Raw genomic sequence first — 15,284 nt, forward strand, 5'->3', positions numbered from 1 at the left:
CCTGGAGGAGGTGACACCTGCGTGGCACCTTTAAGGATGAGTGAGCATTTGCCAGGTGAAGAAGGAGGGAAGTGCATGCCAGGCAGAGGGGAGAGCAGAAGCATGGGGGGTTTGAGTTCAGGGACATGGCTGGAGTGTAGGGGCTGCAGCAACCAAGGCTCTGGAAAAGCACAGGCAGGGGCCTGGGAAGGGCATTGCAGCGGTTCTAAATTCCCCTCACCACTGCTTGACTGCTCCGGCTCACTGCTCTGCACGCTTCACAGCCCTGCTGACACTGCTGGCTGGGTTCCTGGCTGCGCTCTGGGCTGTGACGGGCCTCATCCTGCCCCCCTCCCCACCTGCTTTTACCACCAGGAAGGCTCGGGACACTGCTGGATCCCGGTATGTTCTTGGAGGAGCCAACAGGTCAGAAATGCATGTCAGGCCCACATGACTGCGAGGCGACAGGGTGAGGGAGATGGTGCAGGTACAGGTAGGGAAGAAGGAAAGACGTGGGGGGAGAGGAGGAAGAAGAGGGGGTGCTGTTGCCTGAAATTGGCCCCTTCTGGGCAAGCACAGCCGCTACTCCCGGGCACTGGTTGGTGATGCTCTTCCTCCCTCCAGGCACTGCCCACCTGTGGGTGAGCTCTGAGATGCTGGGGTTCATCAGGTGTGGCAAGAAAGTGGGCAGGAGGGTCTGAGGGCAAGGAGACAGCTGGCATGGGCTCCCAAGAGTTGACAGGGTGAGATAGCAGGAGGGCAGGGGCTGTCTGGCCATGTCAGAGGCAATTTCAACCCATGGGCCTGTAGGCCTTGCCCACTGGCTCCCAGAGCCCAGCAGGGGGCTTGGCAAGGGCAGGACTGAAGCAACACAGGGGAGAGCACATTTCACGGACGAAGAACTTTGACCCATGAGCAGGCTTCCTTTCAAGTTAAGTGAATCTGCTGCTTCTCCCTCAGCCGTTGGATTGAGCTCATCGTCTCCCAGCACCGAGTGAGCAGAGAAACCTACAGTCTCAGTACTGGTGCCAGGCCTGCCCGTCCCTGTCCTGGGTCCTCCCTTCCTGCCCTGCTCTATGCTGCACCAGGAATGGCCCGGGCCTGCATGTCCCAGTTCTGCCCGTCCTTTCCCAGGCCCAGGCCCAGTCCCCACTGTGTGAGGGTGTGGAGGAGGTGGGTGTGGAGGAGGGTGGGGGCACCTGCCTTGGTGCCCCCTGCAGGCTCTGGACGGAGGCTCAGGCTGACTGCACAGGATCCTAAGCTCCTGGCCCCCAGATGAGGTCTCGAGTGGGGAGGGCAGAGGCAGGTTCCAAGTGGGCATGTGTCCTGGGCCCATGGACTCTTCCCGCTACGGGGAGGGCTTTGGACGAAGGGGGCTGTGTGTGCCTGGGTCCTCGGGAGGCACTGAATGCTGTCCATGTGAGCAGGAGGCTGAGAGAGGTTTGTGGCTGGGACTCTGCTAAGCAGCCTGGGTGCCTAACACAGGGCCTGGAAACTGGAGGATGGTGGTGAGTCCAGGCTCTGCCACTTGCTGGCTCTGGACCGGTGACCTCTGACACCTTGGTGTGAATTAGAAAAATGTGCTCCAATGAGAAAAACGTGGCTCAGTGAGCTGGGCGAGCTGACTTCAGCCTTCCCTGGTTCCTTGTACAAGGTGCAACCTCCAGGGCCATACGCAGGGCCCTGCCTGTGGGGCTGAGCCAGTGGGTGGCCCATCCTGTCCTGCTTACCCCTAGGAGGACCCAGTGGGAGGCAAGTTATGCTTTATGATGATCTGGCCTGCTTCTTGCTCCAGAACTCGTAGCGACAGCCTGAGGTGAGCCGCACTTGTCAGCCAGCGGCAGGCACGGTTGCCCAGGCCAGATGGTTGCCCTCCTGGGAGCTGCCTGGCCCACTGGACAGTGTGTGGCTGCACTGACACCCACCAGGAGGGTGTCTCCGCTAATGCATGCACTCCAGGGCCTTGGGGATGTGCCTGACCCATAGTTCCTTTCGAACACGGCTGCACCTCCCTGCTGGCTCCACATTCATCCCCACTCCCCCTGCCCTGCTTCAGGACTCAGTACAGCACTCGGTACTCGGAGGCCAGCTCCCATCCTGCCACCGGAGCCTCCGTGCGGTGGCTGCCAGTCACCCCCAGGCTCCCGGTGCACCCTGTGCCTCTGTGGTGTGGGAGGAAGAGATGTCGAGCCTGTGCCTGCCCCTCTGCCCTTTGCCTTACTCGGTCCAGCCTAACTTCTCTCGGAGTCTAGTTACTACCTGCACACGCTGGACACCGCTCCCGGGGGCGCACAGAGCCTGAGCACAGCCGGCCTCTGCTCTCTCCCTGCCGCCTGCCCGGGCTCGCTGCCCGGCCGCATCTGTGCTCCGCAGCCGTTAGCCACCAACCTCAGCTCCCGCTAGGCCCCCAAAGCCCTCCCTGAGCTGGAAGCTCCTGGCTGTGACCTCACTGCTGATACCCTTGAACCGATCTGACTGGCGGGCCCCACGCTGGTCTGCTCTGGGGACTATGGACACTCTGACCCGTATCTTGTTCTGTCTTCGCAGGCCCCGTGCATGGGTGTGAGCCTCCCCCTCCCCCCAGCTCCCCCTGTGCCGGGCCTGCCCCTGCTCTCAGGGCTGCCCCCGTCCTTCCAGAAGTGGCCGCCTGAGTCTTGGCCGGACAGAAAGCAGGACGAGAATTCCAAGGGAAGCTCTGTAGCTTCTGCCCCCAGAGCCTTCGATAAGAATGATGCCACCTCAAAGGATGCCAACCTGGGCCCCAGACACGGGAGGACCCGGTTGGGTGAGCAGAGTGGGACGCAGTCATCTTCCTCCTCTACCGTTTACCCAAAGGGGCTTTCCTTCAATTCTGTAATGGGACAGTTTGAATTGGAAGTTGGATATTTCCTAAAACAAAATCTAGATCCAGAACGAAGCTGGGGCAGGCACAGCACTCAACCAAACCCGCGTTCCTGAAGGAGAGGCCCTGCAGGAAGGCTGCGGGGATGTTTCTCGCAGTGACATTGCCGGACGAGTCTTCAGAGGGACGAGGGACGAGGGACGAGGGACCTCCGTCCGCCGCACGGGACAGGCCAAGCCCAGGGGCGGCTCTGTCACTGGGCCTGTGACACAGGGCAGCTCCGCACCAGCTGGCACCACCTTCAGGTAAGCTTCAAGAACTTCATACAACTGGACTTTGGAATTTCCCCATTGGACTGATTCTGCCAGAAAGAAGGGAGCTTCGCTAAGCGTTCCTCCTCTGTCTCACTATTCCGCGCGGGTAGAGAAGGGCACCGAGCCTCCGGCAGAAAACCGAGGCAGGGTGTCCAGGCGGGTGGGGGAGAGGCACAGCGTGGTCTCAGGGCAGCGAGGCAACAGGAAGAGCGGAGAATGGAGATGCTGCCAAAGTCAGTGGCGGGGAGAGCACAGCTGGAGGCTCCCCGCTTGACTGTGTGCGAGAGGATTACAGCGGCAGGCGAGGGCGGGCAGGGAGCGCAAAGCCACCCAGGCCAAACAGGAAGAGCTGGGGCCAGCTGTTTAAGCGGCAATGACCTCAGGGCTCATTATTTTCTGGCAATTAACTACGGGCTGGAGGCAGCCAGGGCTCAGAGGTGCAGCTGCCTGGCCTGTTTGTGCAGAAAAGAGAGGAAGTGGATTTGGGAGCCTCAAGCCATTCCTGCAGCAAGATGTCACTGTTGGAAGGATGAAGGTGACCTCCACCTCCTCCAGCCCCAGCCCAGGGCTCATAGCTGGGGTTCAGCCACCCCTCCTGGGGCTGTTCTATGGGAAGACGTTAGGGCAGTGATGGCGAACCTTTTGAGCTCGGCGTGTCAGCATTTTGAAAAACCCTAACTTAACTCTGGTGCCGTGTCACATATAGAAATTTTTTGATCTTTGCAACCATAGGTTCGCCATCACTGCTTTAGGGAGTGCTCTGGCTAACGGCTGATGCTAATATCCAGTTCTGGCCCGAAAGGTTGGGAGCAGAGCAGAGGACCAGGCTGGGCAAGGAAGGCTGGTTGACTGAGTGGAGCCATTGGAAGAGGGCAGGGGAGGAGCAAACCAGCCACAGAGAGGCAGGAACTATTCAAGAGACATCAAGAGAATGCATCCGAGGCGGTCCAGAGTCCCAGCCAAAGGGTTGGGGTGCAAAGATCACACTGTGAGGGTTCGGGAGAGAACACAGTGTCAGAACTGTAAGCCAGAGACAGGTGTCCACTGGATATCACGCCGGGACTGCTGAGAGTCCAGACTGACTGGGCTGAGAGAGCAGGTTCCAGAGTGGACAGCAGGGCCTGGCCAGGTGGCTGAGGGAGGGTCACCAGACTCCCCAGGGGGCGCACAGCCCAGGGGCTCGGAGGATGCTGCTGCCCAGTGGGTGTGGGCATGGGGGGAGTGAGCGATTGCTGTCTCTTACGAGCCCCCTGGAAGGGCCTAGAGCAGTGGTTCTCAACCTTCTGGCCCTTTAAATACAGTTCCTCATGTTGTGACCCAACCATAATTTATTTTCATTGCTACTTCATAACTGTAATGTTGTTACTGTTATGAATCGTAATGTAAATATCTGATATGCAGGATGGTCTTAGGTGACCCCTGTGAAAGGGTCGTTCGACCGCCAAAGGGGTCGCGACCCACAGGTTGAGAACCACTGGCCTAGAGGTTCCTGCTGGCCTGTGGAGAGCCGAAGTGCGGCCTGCAGGCACCTGTGCACAAGCCTGGATCAGAAGGGATGAGCATGGGCCAGGGTAGGACACAGGACAGGGTAGGTAGCAGGGACACCAGGATGGGCGTGGTGCTGGTAATAGGTTGGTCATAGGAGGAAAGGGAAGGCTGGCAGGGGAAATTCCTGCCCCGCCTGAGGTTAGGAGAAGTCCTAGGGCTCAGAGAGGTCAGAGCTCTGACCAAGTTCAAACAGGAATTTAACCTCCACACGGTCCTTTGTCTTTTAATACAGGCGTTTCGTCTTCCTCTCTGTACTCCAAGCCAAGAACTGGTTAATCCCTTCTGTGCCCAGCAGAGCAGAAAATTCTGGAAATGCTTGTGGAGGTCGATGAACTAGGCAGCCTCATCAGTGTAACATGGTGTATGAGTTGCCGAAAATTGAAGAGGAGGAGGTGGTGGAAATTAACCAGCTGTAAAAACTGCTGGGTATAGAAAATTTGCTGCTATGGGTGGGCAATGATAAAGTACATTTCCTGCAGCCTGAGAAAGGTGGATCTTGAACCCAGAATGATGCTGGTCAGAGAAAAGAGTGATGTCACACGGGGCACCATGGCCTGGGAGTCTGGGCCCAGCTTTCCTCTCTGAAGATGCTGTGTGACCCTGGGCGAATCACTTACCCTCTCTGGGCCTTCTGCATAAAATGTGGGGCTTAGGTGGGAAGAATGTCTTGTGCTGCTGCTCCATCTGTCTGTGCAGTGTCAGGACCAAGCCTCCCCTCACCGGGCCTCCTGCTTCCCAACAGGGACGCCTGGAGGAACACTCCTGCCTCTCCCCCTTCCTTGCTCGCTGCTCCTCTTATCTGTTTGGCAGGAGGCCTCCTGCCCTCCTCGGGGACAGCCTGTCCTCAGGATGCTGTATTCTCTGCTCACGCCATGCACTGAGCTCAGGGAGGCAGTTCTCAGGGAGGTGCCGAGGCCTGTCCTTTATCACCCAGAGCCGAAGGGCTGCTGAGGCTTCTGCTGCAGAAGTAGAGCTGCATTAGTAATAATGATGACCTCTGGCCACCATCTCTGTGTCTCCCGGGTCTCATTTTCCAATTGATCCTAAGCTCCCCTAAGAGAGTGTGACGCATGGTTTGATGGGGCAGGGCACTGAGCATCAGATGGAGGCACAGCTTCCCGGCGTCGGTGCCAGGACCTGGCACGAGAGGAGTCGTCCAGACAGCTGTCCAGCTATCATTCCTGTCCTGGTCCCACCAACGTGGGGGGACGTGCAGCTCTGAGTGGGTCCTGCCCTCTCCGCTGCCCATGGCTCTTGGCAGGGAGTGCAGCCGGTGCCCTGGTGGGGAGCACCACAGCGGGCAGGCAGCGGGTCTTTACATGAATGACTTGCCTCCACATGCCCTTTTGTCCCATCAGCCCGTGGGAGTAGAGCAGTAATACCGCCCGTCCTCAGCTACCTCCGAGCACCTACGTGGGCCTCGGGAGGTTTCCCACCCAGACCCATTTCCTCCTGCCAGCCACTGCCAGGCCATCCTTGGCGGGGGTGGGGTGGGGGGGGGGGTATGTGTGTGCAATAAGGATCAATAAGGTTCGTTTTGACATCAACAGGATGAAATGTCACTGGGAAGGAAAGACATCTGCAGGGACCCGTGGGCTTCCCAGTAATTGGCTGAAGGACCACCCGCTGTTTGGATCGGCTATTCTGAGGCTCCCCTCTCTCCAGAGGCTCCGTGATGAGAGTACCGATCACTGTGCCTCGTTAGGCGACAGGGACTGGAGCTTGTCTCTTTCCAGTTACACGGCTGAACCCAGAATCTGCCAAGGAAAGGAAGCTGGAGGATGGAAAGGCTGAAGGACAGAAAAACAAACTCTAGGATTGGAGATGTAAGCCCACCATCCCCTGCCTTCCTGCAACACAGACACAGACACACACGCTCTCTGTCCCTCCTGGCTCAGCCCTGCTCTGAGACTTGCTCAGGGCCCCAGTTGGGAGTGGGGAGACAGCAAGCCCCTGTGGGTGATACCCACACATACACTGAGCTGAACTTGGCCCCACTAGGTGCAAACACTCCGCGGCGGGTAGCAGAGCTGATTTCTGCCTCACTGCCAGCACGCGGGGGCTTGACCTCCCCTTCTGAGCGAATGTGGTGGCAGGCAGCCAGAGCACTGACCTCCAACTCTCACCTCAGTGCTTCAGGGTTCAGCTGGCAGGCAGACCATGGGTCCTGAGTCATGAGGAAGGTGAATCCTGTTCCCCGTGTGGGAGGCGGGGGGGTTGGGGGGGAGACAGCCTGGGGCAGCAGAAAGCCTTGGAGTGAGCCTTGGGTGTCCACTGGCTCTGCCAGCCCCAGGCCACGAGCTTAGGCAAGTCTCTTTCTGTCTCTGGCTAAGGAGCTGTGAGGACCCAGGGAGTAAAAGCCTACAAATAGCTATTTCTTCTCAAAGAGGCTTGGTCACTGTGCTGGAGACATCGATGTAATTATAGCCACATTTTATGATCTTTACATAATGTGGTGATTCGTCTCCTAAGACCTAAAGTCCTTCCTCCTCATCCTCACCCCTCACCCACATAAAGACGGGGATGCAAGGGGGCCGGGGGTAGCCGCGTGACTGCCCTGCGGTCCCAGAGCCCTAGTCCTTGAGTCAGGACCTTACTGCCCTGAACTAAGTCTGCACGTACTGGATGGAAGTATTGCAATTTGCGGTCCCCTCATTTTCAGAAATTGGTTCTAGAACTTCTTACTTCCTAATCCGTCCCATAAATATAAAAGAGCCCCTGACAGAGACCCAGGTTAGCCTGGACCGTCGATCATGATCTTCATCTGGCTTCAGCTACAACAGTTTTCGGAGCCCATATTCAAAACCCTAAAAATATCCCTTTCTTTTGATCAGGGCGACATCTGTCCTGGTCATCGGCCTTAGGCGTAGCCGGCCCGACCTATCTGCTTTCTCATGCAGCCTTCCCTAAAAAAGAAGAGCTGGTGTGAATAATTTAAACCGCATTCCCGCTCCCCTTTGCAGGTTTCCTACGTCGAATGATCATCATTTAAGCACCAGCCAGGGTTGCATGTCCTTGGGAAAGTGACTTGGAGGGGCTGCAGATATGCCGGGAGGACGGGCCTGGGCAGGACAGAGGTGCGCCTGTGTGAACTGGACGCCTTCTCTGGGGGGTCCTTGGGAACTTTTGATGCCAGGCCCCTCACTCCTTCTGGCTGAAGTTGGACGCACCTCCACATATGCCTCATCTTTCATCTTTCCCTCTTTTCCTGGGGGACCACTTTTTAAAGAACCCTCACCGAGGATATACTTACTGATTTGAGAGAGAGAGAGACATCGATGTGAGAGAGAATATTGATTGGTTGCCTTCCGTATGTGCCCTGACTGGGGATCAAACCTGAAACCTAGGCATGTACCCTGGCCAGGAAGCGAACTTGCAACCTTTCGGCGCATGGGATGATAATCACTTTGGATCGAGCTCACAGAGCTAGACTCATGGTACTTCTCCTCTGGAGTTCCCTCCAGCCTTTAGCTGATTAAAGATTTAAAAAGAAAGTTAAGACACACATTGAAGAAAGATGCAGTGAGACCAGAAGGCACCTCCAGGAAGCACAGAATACTTTTAAGCTGCCTTAATCACTCCACTCGCCTCTACATGGGAGCTTGAGTTTTAAAAGTCCTGCTGTGTTAGCCCAAGGAAGGTCTTACGACCACCTTCTCGCTTTAAACAATAAAGTGATCGATAATTCAGGGGCTGGGGGGCCAGGCCATGGATTCCTCAGGGTCCCCTGCTTCACCCGTGTCCTGTCCTTGGGCCAGTTCTGTCTTTGGGACTCTCGGTGGGGGGTTGGGGGGGGCAAGGGAAGAGAATTCTGGGCTTGGAGTTTCCGGTGTGCTAGCAATGTCCCCACACTGCTGGGCTGGGCTGTGTGCACATGTGTGCATGTGTGTGCACTCGTGTGTGCCTACACCCACTTTTCCGGACCTCACTTGTGAGCTGGTGCCTCTCTGATGTGTTTGCTTAGTGATGTTGGACCAGAGAATCTTCAGTTCTGGAGGTGAACGCAGGCAGCGGTGAAGTGGCTCTGAGAAGAAGGAAGGTATCCCCGGCCAGCAGTCCCTGTGTCCCCAGCCCTGCCAAGGCCTTTGTTGCTGACTCTCTGAGGCTGAGAGGTGCGCACCAGTCTGTAGGCAAGCCCGAGGCCCTGCCCCTCCTTAAGTCTCATTCTTCCTTGCACAGCCCTGGGCACAGCCTTAGGCCCCCAACACAGGCCTCAGACCACTTGCCTGTCAGGCTGTGACTGGAGAGACTCTTGCTTTCTTACTGGCTCAGCCCTCAGTGGTCGGCAAACTCATTAGTCAACGAAGCCAAATATCAACAGTACAACAACTGAAATTTCTTTTGAGAGCCAAATTTTTTAAACTTAAACTATATAGGTAGGTACATTGTTATTAACTTAATTAGGGTACTCCTAAGGCTTAGGAAGAGCCACACTCAAGGGGCCAAAGAGCCGCATGTGGCTCGCGAGCCGCAGCTAGCCGACCACGGGCCTAGATGGTGGACAGGTCCTGCAAACGGGTCACGGAAGAAGGGAGTGAAGAAGGGGAGGCCGTGGTCACAGCGCAGAGAGCAGAGCACAGTCAGTGACAGAGCCGCAGGCTTGCCAAGGGTGGGGAGCCCTTGCACGAGACTGTGGGCACGAGGAGGAACGGTAGAGAGGGCACAACCTTCAGGGGTTCTTCCCGCTGTCTGACTCCTTCCAGGCTCGGCCTGATTCCTTGTGGAGACCTGGATTGGCGCTGGCCCTTCCCTTCCTTGCTGATGTTCGGTAGCCTCCCCTGCCCACACTGGCCTTGGCCTTAGGAGGAGATTGGGGCGGGGTGGGTTGGGGGGCTGTCTTGGCAGCAGGTGCACAGGAGTCAGAGGGTTGGTCTGGCAGGTCCTGAACTGACCTCTGGCTTCTGCTCCCTGCAGTCGCCCTGGCCTCTCTCTGGACACCCTGAGCCAAGTGAGGAGAGCCAGCTTCCCCGGAGAAAGCCTGTCAAGGAGCCTGAGGTGCACACACCACCACCCAGGAAATGCTCTTGCCCACACAATCCAACCTGAGTCCAATCAGGCTTCTAGAGTCAAGTGCCAGGAGAACGCGTTAAATAACATGACAGGAAAAGCCAGACTGGGAGAAACTATAGCACATATGACCTGGTTCCTTCAACAAATAAGTCACAAGGGAGAAAAAAGAGAGATTGATCAATGGGGGAGCTTAGAGACTAACAGAGACCTAGGAAACAAGTGGACCATTTTAATACATGGACTAATTTAGATTCTAATTCAAACAAACTTTGTTTTTTTAAAAGAACAGTTCATGGGTCAACTGGGGAAATTTGAAACTGGCTATTTCATGATATTAAGGAACAACTGTTAATCCTTTTTTTTAAAAGAATAGTTTGTTGATTTTTAGAGAGAGAGGAAGGAAGAGGGAGAGAGAGAGAGAGAGAAACATTGCTGTGAGAGCGCAATACTGATTGCAGCCTCCTCCGTGCACCCACCGGGGATGCAGCGGCACCGGATCAGGCGTGCACCCCTGACCTGGAATCGAACCGGCAACCGTTTGTTGCATGGACAACGCCCAGCCAGCCGAGCCACACTGGCCAGGGCACTGCTAATTGTTTCAGGTGTGATAATAGTATTGTCATCATATTTTCTAAAAAAAGGACCATAGGTTTTCCAAGTACACGCTGAAATGTTCACAGGTGACCAGATGCCTGGGGTGTCAGGGTGGGGGAGGCGCCAGGTTCAGGTGGAACAGGACTGGCTCTGAGGTGAGTGTTGCTGAATCTGAGTGATGGGGCGTGGAGTTTCACTATGACATTCTTTTCAGTTTTGCATGGCTTTGAAAATCACCACGATCAAATCTGGAAGGAGAGGAGGAAGAGACGAAGAGGATGTGGAGGAGGAGGAGGAGGAGAAGGATGAGGAGGAGGAGGAGGAAGAGGAGGAGGGGGATGGGGAGGAGGAGGAGAAGGGGAAGGGGGAGAAGGGGGAGATGAGATGGAAGAGAAGGAGAAGGTGAAGGTGAAGGGGGAGATGAGATGGAGGAGGAGGAGAAGGGGGAGGGGGAGATGAGATGGAGGAGGAGGAGAAGGGGGAGGGGGAGATGAGATGGAGGAGGAGGAGGAACAGAAGCTGTGCCAGGACTGAGCCTGCCCTTCTCCCTAAGGCCCTGGAGACAAGGCAACAGCCAATCCAAGGGCAGTGCAGCCGCCAGCTTCCTGAGGCCTCGGACTCCAGGCTGGGCCACTCTCCCTGGTGGGGTTCTCAGTCCAGGAGCCTGGTTGGGGTACAGCTGGGCTCCCTGAGCCCCCCGCCCCCCAGGTTTCCCTCCTCCCAGCCGCAGCGCTGGGCGTGGGGCAGCCGCACTCACCGTGGAGAGGCAGCTCCTGTCCTCCCGGATGATGGCACCGAAGCCCAGGAAGCCGGTCACCATGACAAGGCCGCCCGCGAAGATGAGGATGTAGGCGGAGGCGGCGAAGGTGCTGGAGGCCAGGACGCTGAGGTAGCCGCTCTTCTCCACCAGCGTCCAGACACCCACGGCCAGGACGGCGGCCCCCCCCACCTGCAGGAGGCCCGAGTCAGAGCGGGTGGCCGCTGGGCGCCACCGTGGCCCCTCGGCGAGCCATGCTCCACCTCATTCAGTCCTTCAAAGAGCCTGGGAGGACAGTGGGTCCCAGTGGACAGGTGAGGAAATGGAGGCGTGGCGAGGCCGGGCACCTGGCCACGGTCACACACCTGCGTTGCAGGGGCCGATTTTGAATCCAGGTGGGACTCCCCACTCCGCGCTTCTCACCACATTGCCCGTGAGTCTCTGTCCCCGAGGGAGGGGAGACCTCTGTGTGTGAGCCTCTCGCCTCCCCAGGCCCAGCCACCCTGTGCCCCTCCTACCCCCAGTGCTCCTGCGCCCTAGTCCATATTCATCCCTATATTTGCCCCTGGAGGGGGGCGGGGGGAGTTCCACCTCTGCACTACAGGGGGAGAAAGGAGGCTCCCAGAGGAAAGTGAATTGCCGGAGGGCCTGCCTCTGGTGAGGAGGGCAATTGGAGGAGGGGCTGGGACAAGACTCAGGATGCAGCCTCCAGGATTGAAGGGATAGGTACCCCACAGCTGGAGTCTCTCTGGGATTGAGCAGGAGATGTTTCTTCCTGCTAATTGTCTGATTCCCTTTTGGCCCTGAGGAGGGGCAGGGACAGGACAGTACTGACTGGCAGGTCAGGGTGCCTCCTTAGGAAGGGTCCCTGGAACAGAGCTGGGGGCCTCCTTTAGGGGTCAGTTCTCCTCGGATGGATGAAGACTGCACGGCGTCCCATCAGCCCCAGGACTCTCTGCATGACCCACCCTGTCATCTAGCAGCTCTCTGTTCTCAGGAGTCACAGGCATCAGCTGAGCAAATGGAAGGGCGTTCTTAGCAATTAATATGCACGAGGCACCTACATTACTCAGCTTACCATTTTACCTTCTGAGCGCTGCAATGGTTCTGTGAGGATATGGGGGGGAGGAGGACACATTTTTGTTTGCAGAGGAAGAGATTGAGGCTTGGAGAGAATAGAACATGCTCAAGATGACAACCTTGGGAAGTTTCAGAATTGAGATTCAAACCAAGGTCTTCTGAGGGCGGATCCAGGACTTTGTCCGTGGGTCCCATAGCTTGGGCTGCGCCTGCTCTGCTACTAATTTCTGCTTTTTAAGTAATCAGTATTCTTCAAAGTGCCGTTTCATCCCCCTTAGCACCTCCAGCAGGTAAGAGAACCAGGTGGAAGAGCTCACAGCCATGCAGCTCTGAACGGAGCGGGAGAGCCTAGTGTGAGACGCTTCAGTTCCATTTTTTTCTCACATTTTACACATCTAACATTGACATGCATCTTGGGATTATTGGCATCGTACAGTTATACTGGGCAGGACTTTTTCTTAGTGGCACAGGAAACAATGATGTCTCTCACAGTTGATGGTGTCTCAGCTTTGATGAGATCCCAGACTACGCTAGGTCTGTAAATTCTTGGTGAGTGTACACTATCTCTGGCCCACACAACCCCATGGCCAGTGAGGCATTTCCCGAGTCCGGTCTATGGAATTGTGTTATGTGCGAGTTTCCAGCAAAATGTCCTGCACCTTTCCTTTCTGCTTCAGCAGCATGCCTAAGGGGAAGGCCCTAACTTTGCACAACTAGCTGTGTGACCTAAAGCCAGTCCCATAATCTCTCTGGGCCAAAGTTTCTTCATCTCTAGGGTATTATATTAGACCGGTAGCTGCCAACCTATAATCACCAAGGAGCCCTTTGATTACTTTGTTCCATGGATCTTACATTTTGAAGATTTTTGCCTACCAAACCCAGTGCATTAAGTAATAATTCATTTCTCATTTTTTATTAATCAAAGGCACATGATAGTGCCAGGAAGAGATTCTGAGCAGCATGAAACAGTCCACGTGACCACATCAGTTTGATCTAATTTGTAATTGCTGTAGGCTCTTTATAGAAGTCTGCACACTATCCATTATCCATTAGGCTTGTCAGCCCCACGGCTGAACATTGGGCCTGGCACCTGCTTAGGGGGCACATTTGGACTGGACTGGGGACACTTAATCGGTTGGGGGCATGGAGCCCACTGAGAATATGATAAAAAACAACAACAAACTATGGGTGCTTTGCCCGGAGAAATGGTCATCCATTTAAAATAATGCATTCAGATTTGGGTGCTGGAACCGTCTGGACCATGCAGCGAGGCCTCCTCCACCTCTAAGGCAGTGATTCTCAGCCTGGCTGCACAGTCACCTGGGAGCTCTGCAAAACCCCAGCCACACCCCGGCCAGGGGAAATCGCTGGGAGTGGGACATGAATATTTTATTAAGTTTCCAGGTGGTTCCAGTTGAGAACCACTCACTGTGTAGATGTCAGGTTTAATGGAGGGTCACAGTGTCCTGCCCCTCTCCCCCAGGAGGTGGCGCTGTGCCGAATCTCACAGACCACATGGCTTCCTGGAAGCTTTGGGCCCCTTGGCCTGGGGGCAGGTGTTGGGAGAGCTTCTGACATTTGTCTAGGACTTGAGCTCCAGCCTGTTCTGGCTGTGTTAGGCCGTTTGCTTTGGTAGGAGCTTTGGTGTAGAAGGTGAAAATACGAGGAGCAGAATTTTCAGTCCAAAGGGATGAAAATCAAATTATGCAAGAAAGGAAAAAATCCATGGCTCCCCAGGAAGGAGTGGGGGACTCTGAGAAATGCAGCTCCAGGAGAAGAGCAGTGCTGATCGCACTGTGGGAGGGCTGCTCTTGCCCACAGCTTCCCAGTCGCAGAGCGGGCTGGAGCCTGCAGGTCAGCCAGGTGGCAGCAGGGTCAGAAGAAATTAGGAAGTGAGCAAGTCATTGGGGATCCCTCCCTCCGCTGGGGCATCACCTCTGGCGAAGAAGTTAGTGTCTGCAGGGGATACCAAGTGGTATTTGCCATCAGGAGCAAGAGGAGTTCAAGTCCAGGCGTTTCCTGCTTGGGACTCAGTCAGCTCTTTAGAAAAAAGTCTCTCCTCTGCACAGGAAAAGTAAAAGCTGTGAACTGTTGGAATGGGTCACCGGAAGGTCTTGGGAGGGTGGAAGTCAGCAGGCCTGGCTGTGCCCCTTGCTAACCACGTGACTGTGTGCCAGACGCTTCTCCTCTCTAAGCCGCAGTTTCTTAATCTGTAAAATGGTGGTGCTGGATGAGATGACTGCGAGGTCCCTGCCACGTGGGTAAGTGTCCCTATTACTTACCAGGGGAACAACCTTCTGCCAATACACCCCCGGCAAGATGCTTCTGGGCCAGGGGCTCACGGCTTTCGCCCACTGTGCGGAGGGGCCCCGTCAGCAGAACGAGCAGGGCGGTGGGGAGGGGACTGGGAGGAGGACAGGGTGGGTGGGGAGAGACCTGACCCCAAAGAGCTATTTCAACAGCTATTTGCATAGAGTTGATTCAACAGTATCAGGCTCTATAGAAGCTGGGTTGATTTTCTGTGGAATATTAGCTCCATTTTCAAAACCAGAGCCCATAGCCGATTAGCTAGGATACCCTGCAGAGGGTGAGGCTGGCCTTCTTACCAAAGAGGACACATGGCAGGTCACCCATGCCATGTCATTTCAGGAACCTCCCATTTATAGAAAAGGAACTTTGCCAAAAAGTTGCTCATGTCATACGGGAGAAGAATTAGCCAGAGTCCTGACAGACAGCAGGCAGCAGACAGGAGAAAAGCAGGCGGGGAGTGTAGAGTAACTGCAGGACGTTTCTTTGTCAGGATACTGAAAGGTTTCTGCGCTGGGACCCGGGAAAGGACCAGCGGGTGGTGCAGGGGTCAGGAGCCCCTGGGAGGAGAGTTCTCTGCCTTCATGTGAGGGAGGCACAGGGGGGCCGCTCAGCTCACTCATGGCAGAGTCTGCTGGGCACGTTCTTGGTGCAAGCACCACAATGGGCTGGCAAGGGTTCTGGGCAGGATGTGTGTACACCGTTCACCACCACACTTGTCATCTATACTCCTCCTCCCCTGGGCAATCTCACTGACAGCACCACCGCCCACCCAGACCAGAGCCCCTGGGTCCCTACGGACTTCTTCCTCTTCAGGGACAGTCAGGTGCTAACCACACCCCCTCCACTGAGC

At 55.9% G+C, this 15,284-nt stretch overlaps 1 protein-coding gene across 1 annotated transcript in view; it reads right to left on the bottom strand.

The window, feature by feature from the left end:
• TSPAN11 (tetraspanin 11) overlaps positions 1-15,284 on the bottom strand; it is a gene marked incomplete at its 3' end in the record, with an annotated part of 47,763 nt that overhangs the window by 4,842 nt on the left and 27,637 nt on the right. Inside the window, exon 3 of the mRNA XM_081083955.1 lies at positions 11,045-11,236. Within this exon, the coding sequence (XP_080940081.1) occupies positions 11,045-11,236 (192 nt within the window). The remainder of the gene's footprint in view (positions 1-11,044; positions 11,237-15,284) is intronic.

The sequence above is a fragment of the Myotis nattereri genome, assembly GCF_964212035.1.
Source record: "Myotis nattereri genome assembly, chromosome: 2".
NCBI classification, from domain to species: domain Eukaryota; kingdom Metazoa; phylum Chordata; class Mammalia; order Chiroptera; family Vespertilionidae; genus Myotis; species Myotis nattereri.